The following is a 17973-nucleotide window of genomic DNA, read 5'->3' on the forward strand; positions in this document are numbered from 1 at the left end:
ATTATCAACTCCGTTGATAAACCAAATTTTTGCATACCAATTACCAACCTCGTTCCCAGGGCTTTTCACCGCCCCCCCCCCCCCATCCCCCCCACCCTCGGGGATGAAATGGTAGTCAAAACACGCTCAGGTAAACTCAAACGCGGACGCAATCCTTAAAAACCGAAGTTCACAAACCCTTAAAAATAACAAAGCCTGCCTACAGTACAAAGACAAGGTTTATGACAAAAAAGATTCTCCAAGATCTTTGTTTCAAGGTCATTTTAGACATTTTACCTAAAGTAAACTCCGCCTAATCTTGTGGAGAGCGTGATGCCGGAAACTCTGATTTTCTGGGATCCCTTTTCATTTTCCCAGAATTATGCCATTTCTTCGGATATTAGTGCCCGCACAATGGTCAACCTTTTTTTTTCACAAAAAGACAGTCGTTTTCAAGTGAATACACAATACTTATAACGTTAGGTTACTTCGGTTCCGTGCTTTGACGCATGCTGACTGCAAATTAAAATACTAAGAATGAATGAAGGGGATATTTTCAGTTCTAAAGAAACTATATGTCAGAGAGTAAACCACGAAAAATTTGGCATTACTAATCGAACGAGTTTAAATGTCGAATTACCTGTACTAACGTAAAAATTGAGTTTGCACACCATTTCAACCTTTCCATCCATAATTTGACGGTTTGTGATCTTTTCTTGCACCAACACGGAAAGCCATAAAAACCCTGGAACAAAAGAACATTTTTTAACTCGGTACTCTCAATCCCTACGGAGTCAACGAGGAGCGCTTAATTCGGCTAATTTTTTCGTGTTTTTTTCGTTGCCATGTTTCTACCAAGAGTATGGCTATTTTCAAGGTGGTAATTCGACCTATGCCAAAGAAACTTTGCTGGAAAGCTTGAAGATTCAGAGTCATCTAACGTCTTTAGTGTATCGTAAGCAACAAAAGAGCCATCTAGAAACTCTATAAGCGCTTATTTTTCCAAAACGAACTCGAAGACCCAATTTTCATTGCTGAAAAGAAATTGTCAGGCTGAGATACCTTTAGAATCCACTCCAGAGAATTATTTAACTTTGCACAGTTTTATCTTAGTCTGCTAATCACTTTCGAGCAAAGAAAATTGAGGGTCACAGAGTCTGTTTTTGAGATATAAGCGTTTAAATTCAAAATATAGGGTGTTTCTGGATGGCTCTTTTGTTGCCATGGTGACCTATTACGTCACATTATAAAGTGTATCTTGTTAAGCAATGATTGGTGTTTCACTTGGTACCATAACATTGCAGTTGCATCAAACTTTGTCGTAGAGTTAATCCTTCTAATAAAACATTTCCTCCAGGGGCCGATTGCTCAAAGCCTGGTTAGCGCTAACCGTTGATTAAGAGGTATCACAACCTACAGGTTTCCATGGTATTTAACGCTGATTAGCGCTAAGCATGCTTCGAGCAACCCAGGCCAGATTGTTGGAACTCCTTTGAGACACCTTCATTAACGACAAACTCATTCTGTGTCACACAGGTTGAATAAAAAACGAACCAAAAAAACTTTTTTTTGTAAAATACAGTGGAGAATTTCAAATCTCGCGTGCCGGCTACTCGGAGGTGAATAGTACTTGGATAATCACCTGCGAGTTAGCCAATCAGCGAGCGCGGAGAGCACTATTCAGCTGTGTGGTATATACTAATTACATATAGTGTAACTTGACTCTCTATACATATAAGAAATACCCTTTTAACTTTGTTCAAAGGAAAATGTCATAGGGACAACCTCTCGTTTCTCCTCTTCAAGATGTATATTTGTATCTGATTTTATTTCACAGCATCTTGAATAAACACATTATGTTATGTTAAGCTGACAACTCGCGATAACTTACTGACGAACCCAGGCAAATGAAAGCCTCCAAGGCCAAAGTCGACAAGGATGGGTCCAAAGTCGAAGGGTGTATTCAAAATCAGAAAGAGAAGGTCGAATGTCGGATATCAACCAATTAGGCCAACAAAGTTTCGGACAAAAAATATTGACTAGCAGTGACCTCTACCCTCCTCTTATTACCCCCTCAAAAAAAAACTCTACAAAAACAGATTAAATGATTTATTTGGGGCGTATTATAGGTCCTAAATAGTAAATTATCCACGGAAGAAATATCTCTTTTTCCCGGAGCATTATCGTCGGGCGTTGACTGCGTAATTTGATTTCCGGAAAAAAATTCTTTTTTAAAGTTATTTTGTCCGCGCTGTTGAGTTCGCCCGCTGGGTTTTTAGTTTCGCACCATTTCACGTTATTGTTTTAGCGAAAAAGAATGACGCATTTTCTTTTATGTTTGGTACACTATTAAGATGCAAATGTGATGCATTAGATCTTACTTATTCATAAAGGCAAAACATATATTTTGCATCTGCTTGCTAGTAACATAAACAGCTTAACCCTAAACTGACATAGAAGTGTTCTGCAATCAACGGTCGAATTTTCATTGAATGAACAAAAGGGAGGAAAATTGATGGAGTTCCGCGTTCCTTCCAAAAAGGTGTACCTGATGTTGAAAGCTAACAGTTTTTAATTTGTACCATGGTAAGTGTTCATAACTTAATTCATTGACGAGTGTAATCTGCTTGAATTCTTCATGGCTTTAACATCGAAGTATCAACTTGGATCTGTCGACTTCTTGCATTGATTATTATGTTTAGGACCGTGACACAAGAAGGAACAGCGACAAATCGCGAGCTTAAGCGCTGAACGCAATATATAACTACAACTCGAAGCATTGATGCGTGTCACGCCTTGGGCATTATAATAGTTGCAACTTCATATAGGAATGTTAAAATTTTGAGTCTTTTTAAACACAACGTCAAGTCCGTAAATACTTACATAACATTTGTGATGTTACCGGTAATTAAACGTAAAGTATTAATCCATTATCTTTTCCTCTTGGTCTGGATCAAGGTAATCCAATGAACTTTTTATAGTCCCACGGATATCTCGACAACGGGAAGGCTAAAGAACTTCAATCGAAACGGGAACTTAATATTGTGTCCTTGTGATCCGAGCTGACAGAGTACACAACACGACAATGGTGATGAAAACTGGCTAGAAATCATGGGATCAATCAGCAACTGAGTTCGTTTTTGTCGCCAGGGTTTATGAGGTTTCATAAATTTTTATAGAGGCTTCCGTTACCTTTCAGCTTCTGGGATAATGTCTTGATAATGAGTTTTAACGATGAAATGATATATGAAATGAATCATATATTGAATTTCGGATATGAAATCAAGTGAAGCTATGATCCTCGCATTTATGAACGCAATTTTTGCAATTGCGAAGCCTGATACCGGTGAGACGCTCTAACCAACTGAGTTATGAAGCCACTGACGTTAGGAGCTGGTCATTTGTGGGTCCTAATGTTCCTGTGAGGAATGAATCAACGAAGTATATTTTCGATAGAAAAGGTTTTGAAGTATATATATTTTTTCATTGCAAAGAAAGAGGAAGTGTGGATCAGTGATTAGGGGGCTTCCTACCTAAGGGGGAGTAAGTAAGTAAGTAAGTAAGTAAGTAAGTAAGTAAGTAAGTAAGTAAGTAAGTAAGTAAGTGAGTAAGTGAGTAAGTGAGTAAGTGAGTAAGTGAGTAAGTGAGTACGTGAGTAAGTGAGTACGTGAGTGAGTGAGTGAGTGAGTGAGTGAGTGCGTGAGTGAGTGCGTGAGTGAGTGAGTGAGTGAGTGAGTGAGTGAATGAGTGAATGAGTGCGTGAGTGAGTGAGCGAGCGAGCGAGCGAGTGAGTGTGTATGTACAATGTACTCCCACACGTTTGAATCCGGCAAAGTCAGCTCAAAATTAAAACGCTAACGTTCCTTGTCTTTACTTTTTCGAGAATTAATTTCGTTTTAACCGAAAAGACATTATTTCCACTCCTTTTTTCTTACAGGTAAATTTTGGGGTCCTCATTTAGAGGGCCATGGGGAACTGCATCAACAGAGTGCTCGGATTTGGGTCCCCACAAGGGGAGGACCAAGACGAAGCATGGAAGCGCCAGACGCTTGGAAGGATAGAAAACAAACTTTACACTTTCGTAGACCTCAAAGGCTCATCAAGCAATACAGAACTCGTTCGAATATGGAAGGAAAGAAAAGCCAAAAAGGAGTTCATGATAAAATTACAACGCGACAAGATTCTTTCGCCTTGCTTATACGAAAATGGAAAAGGAAAGGATATTACTACAGAAGAAGTGAAACAATGGCGGCAGGAGAGGGTATCCGAGGTACTGTTGAGATAATACAACTCTATATTTTTACTCAAGTATACTCGGAAGTATTCAACCTATGGGTCTTGCAAAAAGATCTAACTCTTATTTGTTAGTATTGACATAGGGAGGGCTCGACATGACATAATTCGGGGTCCAACTCAGGACTGAGGTACAATTCAAAAACCATTCCCGGGCAGTTAATCTGCTGGACTAAATGTGCTCGAAGTGTCAAAAGGCAGACGCAGTCGATAGGGAAGCCAGCATTGTCAAAAAAAAACTTCTGAAAACTACAACAAACCTTACACATCAAATGAAGACGTTCCTACACCTCGATAAAAGGTTACACAAACTCTTCAAGAAATGGCCTTAAAAACAGAGTAGCGACCTTTTGATCGGGGAACGAGGACGACTACGAGCATGCGCATAAGACTGGAGGCCGACATTTCTCGGAGTGCGCGTGCTCAGTACGGAAAACTCGCACACGCTGTCGTCCTCGTCTTCCGATCCACAGGTCCCTAATATTATGGGCTAAGGTTCTTCCCTTTTTTGTTGCAGTTGCAAATGAAACCTGTCTGTGACTTTCTAACCTCCATCTCCCACTCCCTGTTGGGGTGGAGGTTTAGAACGTATTTGCTTGACTATTTGCTTTATATAAATGAACAAATTGACTACAAAATGCTAACAGGACTCTAAAGCGCACATACGATTAAGCGCCATACATGTTCAGTTGCTTCAAGGATTGAGAAAACACCTACACGTATAAAGTCGATCGATGTTTCTTTTTGGTATTTTTAACAGCCATCTGTTTACACTTGTTTTGTAGTTCGAGAAAAACAATTATGATTTAGAACATATTCCATGCAAGGCATGCTGGGCGCTGGAGCATCGAGGGACCTTGGGAGAAACAGCACTTCATCTGTGTTTCTTGAGCAATGATACGATGATGACGGAGATAGCCTTGGCTCTACTGGAGCTATATCCTGCGATGGCGTTGGACAAATACGAGGGACCAGAGTTCTACGGTGAGAAAAACGGCCAGACAAACAGCGGCAAAACATCTCTTGGCTATTTGACTGACACTAAAAGACAAGGACCACCGTGCAGAGAGAAAAGTATTTCTCTTTCAACTAAATTGTCACATTTGAAGATTCCAAATACAGGCTCAAGCGTTTAGGCCTACCTTGCGCAAGAAAAAAAAAAAGAAAAGAAAAAAAGAAACAGCACCAAAAGAAAGTACTTCTCAATAGCTTTCATTTGAATGCTCACACATAGGGATTTCCCGCAAAGATTGAAAAACTGAGAATCACACTTAACAGCATAATAAAATGCTGCTTAGTAGCTTTTATTGTAGTGACCACACTTTAGGATCTCGTCCCTGGAACCAACTTGCATTGGATAATAAAAAGCACCACAGGAAACTGCTGCTCAGACTTTCATACGGATAGTCAGATCAATGAACTCAGTATAGTCTCATCATCATCATAATAATAATAATAATAATAATAATAATAATAATAATAATAATAATAATAATAATAATAATAATAATAATAAGATAAAGAAACAGTCATTTGCCTCATGATAAGATCAGCCTAAATAATTCTCTTCCAGGAGAGACATGTGTTCATATTGCAATAGTCAACGGAGATCTGAAGTCATTGAAGCTTCTGGTTGATGAATATCACGCGGATGTCCACGCACGCGCACGAGGGAGATTTTTCATGCCGGAGGATAGCAAGGACAGGATCAATGAGGACACCAATTTTGATGGTATGTGCACAAAACAAATTCCGGTGGCTGTCCAATCTCGACCCTAGAGCTCTTCTCTTGACTGAGGGAGAGAAGAACTTCTGGGAACCCTGAAACAAAGTGTCTTCTCATTGGTTTTCGTGAAGAACAATCAAAAACGTCTCTAATTGGTGCATTCACGCTAGCACGAGGAGTGTGCGGGCGCATTAAGGTTGAAATAGCCAGTTTTTTGTTATAAGAACCATACGGCGCATGTTCTCCTACATAGAGTTTCCCAGAGCCTTGGGTCGATCGGAGGCTCTGGTGACGAGAATGGTGGCTGTCCAATGGGAAATAGGCCATAACGCATGCGTGAAAGGGTCTCTAGTGCGTGTGGGGTAGTGTTAAAAAGAAAACTCCTTGCATTCAGTATACCTACTTTGCTACCTAAGTCACCTAAGTGCACAAGACAGTCAGCGACAGTCAGCGAGAATTTTTGTTACTTTTCATCGTTTCACAAACACTATAGCAACGAAAAACCCCTTCGAGCCTCCTTAAGAAGAACGCAGAGGAATACACGATTTATCTTCCCTCCGCTTGTTTGCAATAGGTTATGCTTATTACGGTGAATATCCGGCAGCCTTTGCCGCATCCTTTGACAACAAACAGATGTATGACTTCCTTATTAAGAATGGAGCGGATCCTAACAAACAGGACACGTTTGGCAACACCGTGCTACACCTGTGTGTTATACACAATAGAACAGTAAGTTTAACAATACATTCCATGTTGCCATGCTTCTGTTCAGTAATAGATCACAGATGACGTCAAAATGTGGTAAAAACAAAAAAGTGGTACAAGAGGCGATAGCAGAGTGTGTCACTGATGTTCTTACCACATTTTGACGTCATCTGTGATCTATTGCGAAACAGATGCACGGCAAAACAGAATCTATTTGTTTCATATAATAAGAAATTTAAAAGTTTGTTATGATGACGTCAGTTATGCGTCTATCCTCTATTAGATCATAGGTGAGGACCAATCAAAATGCGTGCATTATTGACCTTAGTATATGATATGTTGTTATTAATACGTTAATGTTGTTAATATGTTAATTGATTCGCGTCATAGTTGATAAATACCGAGCCATTCTAACTGTGCATGTATTGAAATGTTTCCAAAAAGCTCGGCGCCATTTTGTCCAACTTTCCACTGATAATATGAATTAATGTTGTGCTGTGCGAACAGGAAAAACGAAGGAAATTGCTTGAGTCATTTTGTTTTAAAATCGATGTCTGTACACTTATATCATTGAAGCTCTTTTGCATTGAAGTTTCGTTCCGTTTTAGCCATGCGCGTTAAAGTTCCATCTCGTTCTACCTATCAGTTTCAGGTGTCTGTGAAACGTGGTCAAGTGATAGCATATCCCTATCCATATCCCAGCTGTGCATGGTTACTGTACAGCTCATAGCAAAGCTGGCTAGTATTTAGCAAATAACTCCCCTTTATTTGGCCAATTAAATGTCCTTGACATCTATACCGTGAATTCCTTTTATATCTTATTATGTATTCGTATCATCGTAATTTTTTGCCGCGGTTAGCTTTCAAAATCTTTTCACTTTTAGTCCTCAAGTACATGAATTTGAAACTCTCTCACTATAGACCGCACTTTTGTAGAACTAATATTAAGCCATAAGACATTACAGGAAAGACATCTATTTGAACTGCAGGAAGAAGCATGCAAAAACTTTAGGAAAACGCAGTTGTAAACGCTACATAAGGAGTAACGAAAGTCAAGCTTGGAAAATCCAGGTTTGAATGGGATTTTAAGCTTTGATCTTTGCTGTAACGATGCAGTGCTATAACAATTTAGCTACCAAGCCGTAAAGGATGCAGACTTGAACTGACATATAAAAGACAAGGCATCCTTTACTGCTGACCCAAAATCTTGAATTCATTGGTGGCAACGTTAATTGGCTCAGGCACTATCTCTGTTTTAAAAGTCCGAAGAAATATGTTATCGATATTATTTTATCTCTTTGTACTTAGCCATACCTCTAATTAGTTGATGAAAAGTCTATTCATATGAGCTTCAAGTTTCTTTGTCTGTTGTATTTCGTTAACAACTTCTGTTCAAGCTGTCCTGTGTATACCTTGACTAGGTAAATAAACTCCTTATCCTTCTTTGCTTAAACCATGCTTGTTCCATACTTGTTCTATCACAGGATATGTTTTCGCACGCCACGCAAAGGAAACATAAGATTCGCGCCAATACTACTATCAGAAATGATCTGGGACTTACTCCACTCACACTGGCCGCTAAAATGGGAAGAAAAGAAATGTTCCACGAAATACTTGAGCATGAAAGTAGGGTAAGGAGCCAGCCGTTTCAGTTTATTAGAGAGACGATTCTTAGCTTGAGTATTCAATTAGCTAACCATTGAAGTCCCGTTTAATTGATAAGGAATACTGGTCCTACGGACGCATGACTTGTTCAGGATACCCGCTGGACGGTTTGGATTCAGTTGACAAGAATGGCAAATCGGGTAAGGTGACATTTTAGAGAGAGCATAAATATTACCTATCTTACCATGGCTTACGAGCGCCATTGATTGAAATCAAATTTCTACATCTCTTTTGTTCAGATGAACACTCAGCCTTATTGATTACAATGAATGGAAATACAAGCGATCACTTGGATATGTTGAACAGTGGCATCATCTATAGACTTCTGGAGGAGAAATGGAAAGCTTTTGCCAGGGTAAGGTCAAGATCCTGAGCGTTCTATAAGAGTAGGTAAGCAATGCGTGTTCACATATCTACATGAGTGAAAGAAGACAAGGAACTGTCGGTTACCGGCTATGTTTGAAGTCTCTATCCTGATCTAAACAAACAAAAGCGAAAAAAGTTGATACCACATCTCTATAAAATGCTTTTCTATGCCTCAAGAAATTGCAACTGGGGTGTAGTATGTCACGACGTAAGTAGCATGACTTCGTTTTAGAGAATGTGTAGTGACGAGCGAGACACGAGAAGAAGAAGTTAAGTAGTGAAGCAATCTGTTGTAGCTCTAATTTCGAGAATATTTACTGACCTAAAATCAGTTGTGGAGTTGCGCACATTCCATACATTCAACTGATAAACACTTACGGCATTTAGATATCAAAACCTGAGACAATCTCGTATTTATCTCACCCTTTGGAGCGTCTAATTGAATAACTATAATTTTTATATCTTTCAGGGCAAGTTCTACCGGCGTTTGTTATTTGCTGTCCTGTACTTACTGTTTTTCAGCTTGTCTATTTATTACCGTCCTCGAGATTTGGAATTTTTGAGAATAGAGACCAACGAAGAATTAGTAAGGAGGTCTTCGTTTAATTTTGTCATTCTACTGATAGATGATTTTGTTTTCAAGAATAACCATTTGTCTTTGTTGCTAGTGTTTGAAAAAGAGACTGGTTCAGTGACAAAAAATGTGTTAATAGATCTGATTTTGATTCAGATACTAGCCTATTGCTATCAGAGGATAAACGATTTTTAAGCCTACTCACACGAGTAGGCCTTAATGCCGGTGCCCACTATAGTTATTGCGCATACGTTCTGCGCATCTCGAGATACTCGGTTTTCCTATGAGTGATGCATACTAACACAGGGATATTTTTGCGCGGTTTGAAACTGTGCAGAGAAATCAGAACTCGGCAAGTGCTCTTGGTATCCAAAAAGAAAACTGGGGGTAACCATGCATTTTTTTCAGAGATAATTAAGCTTCAGTTTGGAAAAGAACGGCATACATTTTGCTTTGTATTTTATAGCTTTTTACAAGTATTGTTGATTAATTATCTTGGAAAAATGCGTGGTTACCCCCAATTTTCTTTTTGGATTTCAATAACACATGCTGAGATCTGCTTTTCTCGCATATTCATAAACCGGCCAAAAATACCTTTGAATTAGCAGGCACCGTCCTTAACCAGGTTCATTTCACCACCACCGATAAACGGTTCGATCCTAATCCATCTCATGGTTAGTCGAGTAGTATGCCAGAGGTTATACACTTGGAGGAATAATATTAGGTTGATTGAAGCTTATAGTCTATTGAAGTGATTCCTCAGAAAAGAAGCTGTCGAACGATTTTCTTGAAACTTTCCCTGAATGTTCCCTACTAATCCCTGTTTTGAGAACTACAATAAAAAAGATAAAGTCACCGTGCTTGCTTAAGAGATACAATGGGCCAATCTTACCCCATTGATGCCTGTACTGATACTAAACACACGCGTTATTTCATCGGTTCAAGGTACATTTTGCGATAGCTAAACGAGAGGGTTTTTAAAGTAACACTTGAAAAAACAGCTGATCGGTAGAAAGTCTAGAGCATATGGAACACTGTCTTATATAGTTAATGGAAAAATCACTCAACTTAAAACGACGTCGACTCAAAACGTTTCTCTAGTCGTTGTTTTCAAGATCATAATTTAGATCCCTGGGTTAGGGCCTCTGTGTACATTTTTAGCGATATCTCTTTTTCCTTCTGATAAATTTAAAAAAATTTTTGGATTTAGAGGGGATAATTTGTACATCAAAATTATGCAATAGAAAATATAGGTCACCGTGCTCGTTTAAGGGTAAACCACCATCGTACCTGTCTATCTCGATTATCGTATATCGAAACAACAAAATGCGCGCGCTTATTCGCAAAGAGATAAATTACGGGTCATTCACAACTTCTCTCACGTGTTTTGAGGACTGTTTCAGCGTGCATGATCGACTTAAGCCATATTTACAATGCTGCAAATTTGACCAATTTACAAATATAGACACACCATGTGCGCAGTACAGGATGATCAGTACAATACTGAGGAATCACCTTAAAAACAAAATAACAACTACAGTAGACGCCCAGCTAACCCCTAATAACTCTTATATTATGATTGTATCACTAAAATAAGGTTCCTCTGCCTTTCAGTTTCGAGTCGTAGCTGAGAGCATTACAGTTCTTGGCGCAATAATCTACTTGGTGTTGGAGATCAAAGATGTCTTAATCAGTCAGGGAATTAAGGCTCAACTGAATTCTTTGGTAAGATTTAGTTGTATTAGCCAAGTCCTCCTCTTGTAACACCGTAAGATTTATCAGACTTAACCATCAATATTCAAAGATCTCTCAAATTAAGCATGAATCCGTTGAAAACACAACTGCTTTGTAGCAGATCAGTTAGCAGTGTTAAGGGGGCCAAGGAACCGCGTGGAAGCGATCAACGGGAACGAAGATAAATAAGGACAAAAGCAAACGACTATGAACAATAAAACAAAATCATGAATATGTGGTAATGGGGAATCAAGAACAACAAGAAAAATAAGCTATGGATCAACACCATCGACAACAATATCGTCACGACACCGTCACAGTTGCAACAAGTATAACCTGAAAACTCTCGGAAACAAGTCGATTTAGCATCGAGGACGGGGAACTCCATATCACGATTCTAGCGCTCTAAACACTCAACATTAATGCTTTCTCGAGAAAGCAGCGTGACACCTGTGTGCATTCTCCGTTTTAGCGTGACGCTCCTGGAAAGGCCATCTTCCTTATGTCTTGTCTTCTGGTCACCCTGGCCTTACCATTTCGCTACCTTGGATACAGAAATGTGGAAACCACTATGCTAATTCTTGCAGCTCCGATGGCCTGGTGCTATCTCCTCTTTTTCTGCAGGTTGGTATTCATTTTGTTAGATTTCGTAGTCAGGTCAAGACAATAATGATCCTTGCGTAGTTTAATAAACGACACCACAGGATATTATTGCTCAGTGGCCTTTACTTGGATGGGTAATCTTTAGGATCTCATACACATAGTCTGTAATAATAATAGCAATTTTATTCATGTAATTCAATGAAAGGGAAGATACCAGAGGTTAACCCTATCGAGGGTATCCGCCCGTAGCCGGATGTAATTGATCGAGAGTAGATTTTGATGAGGGAGGAAAACCGGAATACCCGGAGAAAAGCCCTCGGAGTCAGATTGAGATCGACTGAAACTCAGCCCACATACGACCTCGAGTTGAACCTGGGTCTCAGAGGTGGTAGGCGCGGTTTCTAAGCCGCCAGGACTGCCATGTCTCATCTCATGCTCCATGTTGGTGAAATTTACAATTTCAATAAAAGGAGGAAAACTATACTAATCACCTCTTTTGAAATCTTTCAGAGGATTTGAAGCAATTGGCCCGTTTGTAGATATGATCTACAGGATGTGTGCTGGGGACATGTCAAGATTTTTCATTATATACATTATCTATCTACTGGGACTCGCACAAGGTAAGCCTTTGGAATGTTGATGGGGCGGGGGGTGGGGGGTGGGGAGGGGATGAAGACCGCAAAAGATCATCGCTGTATTAGAGGGGTTAATTTTTAATCAGCTATTGGATGACCATAATCAACACAATTGCATTGACCAATGAAAGCAGACGCAGACGAGTCAATTAACCAATCAGAACTCACAGGCGGCGCCAAATCGCGGGAAAACTAGAGCATTGGTTTCATTTTCTTATTGGTTGACAAAATGACACGAGACTCTTTTCGGACAATCACTTAGCGGCCCATAAAAAAGTCAAAAAAATGGAGATTTTGCTTTCGATTCTGATTATCTAGCTATCTATTCACTTATTGAAGGGTATACGACCTGTAACGCGAAATTGCTGTAAAAGGGGCTCAAAACAGTGCAATTAAAGAGACACTCAGTGTTACAGGAATTTACTCTACAACACTTTTTCACGTAACGGCGATGTTGTAATACCATATGGAATTCGTTGCTTCCTTGACAGCCTTTTTGAACGTGATGGGAGGAGTTGAAGGATATCAGAACGAGGGCTACACTATAATGACCTTAATGCGCATGACATTTGGAGAGTTTGATGTAAGTCGTATAAAACGTATATTCAGAGTTTTTGTTTTGTTTTGTCCTTAGCAAAACATAAAGTTATAAATGAGGAAAAAAGGATGATCGGAAATAAGCATTTCAATTCCATGTTTCTTAATCTCAGGATTAGCTAGCGACGCAGACGTAATCTAACACCGGTTAGTAACGCCGAGATCCTTGTTGTGGATCCCCGACAGACTCAACGAACAAGCGGAAATGCGTTTCAAATTTCCTTTTAAACTGATTGGCTATTACCAATTGACGGCGAATTGAACAATTGTTTTTTAAACTGACCAATCATGGCGCGTACTCAAATCCTGGTACGCTGCTGGGGGCCCTGAAACGAACGAGGATTACGGCACTGCTTCGCAGACGTCACTAACCGGTGTTAGATTACGTCTGCGGCGCAGGCCATCCAAGGATCGATAAATGAAGAGAATAAGCTCGATCAAATGTGCTTTCAACAAAGGCGTACATCTTTTTAGCATTTACAGTCAATGCCGTCTTTGAGGGGCTGGCAAATAAGGTGAATTTCGTCGCCGTATTTTTGCATTTATCGTGCATAAAGTGTCCCTCTAGTTCCAACTACAACAAACTTGTATTACTTTAGCATAGAATTATCAAAGGAAAATTTCATAAAAAAACATTAGGTGAAAAATAGAGCTAAACTAGACTTAAAATTTGATTTAATTTAATGACAAAGATTTCGATTTCTGTAGTGTTAGAGTCGAGACGGCAAAAGACATATCATGATCAAAAATTTATCATGACTCTAACTTAAGCCGTGGCCCAGTAAAATTCTAATACAACTTAGTAATCAGAAAATTGTTTCCTTATTGACACTGAGTAACTATTCCACCGAGATGGCTATGCTTAGGACACCCAACTTTGCTCGCATTTGCAAAACGCGACAAGTTTTGAAAACTACAAGTACAAGACAGGCAAATTTACTTTCAGGCCCTTTAACGTCTTCCTTTATAACATAACGAAGGACTTCTCTCACCCAAAGAAGAAGATCCTTGCGAGAAATGCACGACAAATCAGTGTTTTGCTTTTACAGACGGAGCCATAATGACTTTATCTTTTTGTTCTTTTCCAGTTTTTCTCCTTCGATATGTCCCGGCATCCAACGCTAGCAAAACTGCTGTTTTTCTACTTCATGTTATTCGTCACGGTCTTACTCATGAACATGTTGATTGCCATGATGGCCAACACTTATCAGAATGTAAGTAATACGACCTCATACGTGTGAAGCAAGGGAAATGGCGACATTAGGTGTTGCTTGCTTAAAGTAGCCCGAAGCCAAATGTGTATGCAAAGCATTTTTGATGAATGTAATATAGTCTAGATAGATGCAAGCGTATAAATTCGCCCATTTAACAACTTGGGTCAGCAGTTAAGTAAACGAGGACGAGGTCTGGGACAGGAACCTTTTAATTAAAGATCACGCGAGGAGTAAAGATTTGAGTTTTCCGTTGTTTTCTCTTTAGATTTCAGACCGCTCAGAGAAAGAATGGCGAAGACAGGTAATTAAAGGAATACAAAAAAGTTGGAATTGTAAAAATAAAAATGAAAGTAACTTTGACTCTAAAATGAGAGCATTTGTGTTTACACAGTGGGCACAGATTATTATGGTCTTAGAACGTTCCGTGAAACCATCAGAATTGAAGAGGCTCCAAGATGATTACTCGGTCAATATGAACCAAGAGGAGACTGGAGAGAGACGGAGAGGACTTATGGTGATAAAGAAAAGCAGTTTACCGAGTAAAGCGGATAAGCGGAGGACGGCCATCTTAAATTGGCAGGTACGAGGGTATAAACTCCTTTTTGAACGAGTTGTGACATGACCTCGAAGAAAGCAACTTTTTCGTGACAACGAAAAAATGAGAAATATCGACTTAAAGGGAACGTCCACCCCGACAAATGAACAATCTTAGACCAAACAAAATAATGTTTGCAATCAACTTTGGTCGACAATTTTCTCCAAAAAAGTGTTGGGATCGAAAAAAATGAACTTTAGTATCACTTATTTTCACTTTCCAATTTCCTGAGCGCCGCCATCTTGAATAATTGTGACGTGTTACCGTTGCCCATATTGTTTTCACACAAAGAGCTTTTGTTTTGAAACAATAAGGCAAATTTGAAAACCAAAACAAGCGTTTTTGAAATTCATTTATTTTAGATATATAAACGCTTCCATTGAAAAAAGTTCGAAGAAGTTTGATTGTAAACATTATGTTCTGTGGTTAAAAGTTATTTTCTTGTTTTAATGGAGGATCGCTTTAAATAAGCCCCTTGGTTCGCAATGGTTTAAATTGCACCCAGCCAATAAACCCACTTTTTGATTTTATCCCCTTGCCAAAAATTGCAGTTATAATCAACGAAACATAAAAAAATCCGACAGTTCCTAAAACTGATTCATGTCAATGACTTAAACACCATTTCCTTCCCATAAAATAAGCTTGAACGTCATAAAAGACTTAAATACTTCATAATGGATATTTAAGAAACTAAACAATGCCGCTGTTAGATAAGAAAGTGTTAACACTTTTTATAATATCTTTGAGCTAAAAGGACCTGGCGTAAGTTCAGTCAAACTTAATTGAATCTTTAAACATCTAACGCTAGGCTGTTCTACAAGATTTGACAGTTGGCAGGAATTTGGCTGAGGAGAAGGTAAAAGCAGTTCCTTGCCACCTGCATGACGACTGTACATTGCGCATTAAACGCTGTAAAATGCTATAAATATTGCATCCAATGTTTGAACAACCTTTTGGCGCTTAATAAACAGTAAAACCAAAAAGTATTGCTTCTTACCTTTAGTGAATGGTCCACTTTATTCGTGTACTCAAAGGTCAGATTCATCTGAAAAACAAACAAAAAAAAATGAACGAGACACCTTGGGGTAATTACGGGATTGCAATTGCTACGCTTAGTGATTGGTCTAAAAATCTCGCGCAAGTTTAGAGCGGTTTTCAATTGAGTTTCGAAAGTAATTAGATAATTACTTTGGTTTATGATTACTTCACTCAGTGATTGGTTCAAAGTTCTCGCGCCATTTTTTCAACCAATCAGAAGTGAAACCAAAACCAATCGTGGCTCTCGTGTGCACATTTTCCCGCGCTTTGTGTCGGCTACGTGTAATTACTTCGAGTTTTGATTGGTTTACTGGATTGTCTCAGTCCTTTTTGGTTGGCCAAAGTAATTACTTTGGTTTTGGTTTTACGACACTCAATTGAAACTCGCTCTATCAACCAATGAGAAGAAAAACCAAAACCAATCGCGACTTGCACGCGCAATTCTTCCCACGCTTTGAGCAAGCTACATGGAATTGCTACGAATTTGGATTGGTTCATAGTGCTGTTTGCACCAGCTGTGATTGGCTGAAGTAATTATTTTGGTATTTGTTTTACTACACTCAATTGAAAACCGCTCTAGTACTTCCGTAGTGCGTTGTTAATAATGCTGTACTTAAAGACCTTATTCCAAAATGGCCGTCATTTAAATATTCTTTTGTTTTTATTTAAATTAGTCCTTGATGCCTCGTTCTTGAGCTGAAAATTCAAAAGAATATTTTGAGAATATATTGATAGTTTTAACGTCAATGCGGTAGTAAAAAACTAAAGATTCGTTGTCTTAAAAAGTTTTCACTAGTCTCGCAGAGCAACCGAAGTTAAACAATTACTTGATGCCCTTTGAGGATGGAGACATAAAGCTATGAATAACTGAGATAAGGATTTCTACAAGAATAGTGAGAACTAGTAAAACAGAACTGCGAGTGAATATTGTGATTGTTCTCCTTAGATTCTGGGTATTGATTCCATCAAGAATAAACTGCAGGAACAGGCATCGAAAAGCCATCTTCCACCGGCAGAGACGTGATTTTCAAGAGCCGCGTATCATGTGACGCAATATCAACTGAACAGAACTTACGCATGCGGGAAGTCAAATGACGTTACGTGGAACATAAAATAGACAACCGCAAGGAACGGATAGTTGGATGTCCTTTAGAGGTGCACAGTAACCCTAGGACGATGCCGGTGTGGCAAATGCAAGGAAGATAAATATATTGGTTCTTCAGATGGAAAAGAAAAATCAGTCGAATGAAAAAGTGAGGCTTCACGGATGACTATCGATTTCTTCACTGATAACTTAACTTAAAATATTTATTTTTGAACAAGTATTGAGGTTTCATCGCCCAAGAAATACCATGGATGGAATTACTAATATGTTGAAAACACTATCAGATTATCTCCATGAACCATTACTTCACTGGCAGAGCTTAGTGACGTTTTCTACGAAGGACAGCTTTTCACTGTCGACGGCGGAAGTATAAGAAACATGCACAGAAGCACCGACGTTAAACGTTGATGAGATGAAAAACGATTTTTCCATTGCTGACTCGGGGATTCTCTATTTCACTTTGTTTGACCCCTAAATTTTGCATACACAATTGTTTTTAGATGCTCTTATGCAGTGTCCCAAGAGCATTTGAAAACAATGGTTTATGCAAAATGTGGGGGCAAAGTGCAAACAAAGTGCATTATGGGGAATGTGAAAATAGAGAATACTACGATCTTCCGATTACAAGTTCGGAACCTAACTCGTTCAATGCCCAAGCTGCCACGATTTTCCTTAGTGGTAGAGCATCCGAACTGGTAATCAGAACGTCATATGTTCGACTCTTGCTCGGGGGCATTCGGTTTTTGCCGAGTATCTCCGAATTAGTACCGAAACAACTCAAACCTTGTTCTAACGAAAGTGTATTAATAATCAGGATGTTTCTAACTCTGCGTATGTTGCTCACAATACTAGTGTCAGTAGTGAAAATCATCTCTTAACATTATTTATGAAAACATTCCCTAATTACTTCAGTATATAGTAAGGATTGTTTTGAGTAAAACGATGAATAACTTGAAGAAATAAAAACATTTTAAAATTTTTTACAAGACATATTTCGACATACTTATGCCATCTTTAGTTGTGATGAGGTTTACAATTTGAATTTAATCCTATTTATAAGAAAAATACAATGAATGAATTGATGCATTATTCGCATACTTACAAAAACAAATTAAACGGATTAGCTGAGATACTTACATACTAC

At 38.9% G+C, this 17973-nt stretch overlaps 1 protein-coding gene across 2 annotated transcripts in view; it reads left to right on the forward strand.

Moving 5' to 3' along the window:
* Nucleotides 1-17821, forward strand: part of LOC138011584 (transient receptor potential cation channel subfamily V member 5-like) — a 25632-nt gene extending 7811 nt beyond the window's left edge. The window contains exons 1-17 of one of the 2 annotated variants that reach the window (XM_068858657.1): nucleotides 2359-2565; nucleotides 3917-4249; nucleotides 5058-5256; nucleotides 5846-6004; nucleotides 6573-6727; nucleotides 8188-8334; nucleotides 8427-8508; nucleotides 8608-8723; nucleotides 9204-9320; nucleotides 10923-11033; nucleotides 11515-11666; nucleotides 12156-12265; nucleotides 12772-12863; nucleotides 13966-14091; nucleotides 14357-14392; nucleotides 14483-14671; nucleotides 16671-17818. In XM_068858657.1, coding sequence (XP_068714758.1) covers nucleotides 3947-4249; nucleotides 5058-5256; nucleotides 5846-6004; nucleotides 6573-6727; nucleotides 8188-8334; nucleotides 8427-8508; nucleotides 8608-8723; nucleotides 9204-9320; nucleotides 10923-11033; nucleotides 11515-11666; nucleotides 12156-12265; nucleotides 12772-12863; nucleotides 13966-14091; nucleotides 14357-14392; nucleotides 14483-14671; nucleotides 16671-16748 — 2172 coding nt within the window. In that variant the 5' untranslated portion in view covers nucleotides 2359-2565; nucleotides 3917-3946 and the 3' untranslated portion in view covers nucleotides 16749-17818. Of the gene's footprint in view, nucleotides 1-2358; nucleotides 2566-3916; nucleotides 4250-5057; nucleotides 5257-5845; nucleotides 6005-6572; nucleotides 6728-8187; nucleotides 8335-8426; nucleotides 8509-8607; nucleotides 8724-9203; nucleotides 9321-10922; nucleotides 11034-11514; nucleotides 11667-12155; nucleotides 12266-12771; nucleotides 12864-13965; nucleotides 14092-14356; nucleotides 14393-14482; nucleotides 14672-16670 lie in introns of those variants that run through there. The other variant, XM_068858658.1, reaches the window with a different exon arrangement.
* Nucleotides 17822-17973: the final 152 nt, after the last annotated feature.

The sequence above is a fragment of the Montipora foliosa genome, chromosome 7 (genome assembly GCF_036669935.1).
Source record: "Montipora foliosa isolate CH-2021 chromosome 7, ASM3666993v2, whole genome shotgun sequence".
Classification (NCBI taxonomy): Eukaryota; Metazoa; Cnidaria; class Anthozoa; order Scleractinia; family Acroporidae; genus Montipora; species Montipora foliosa.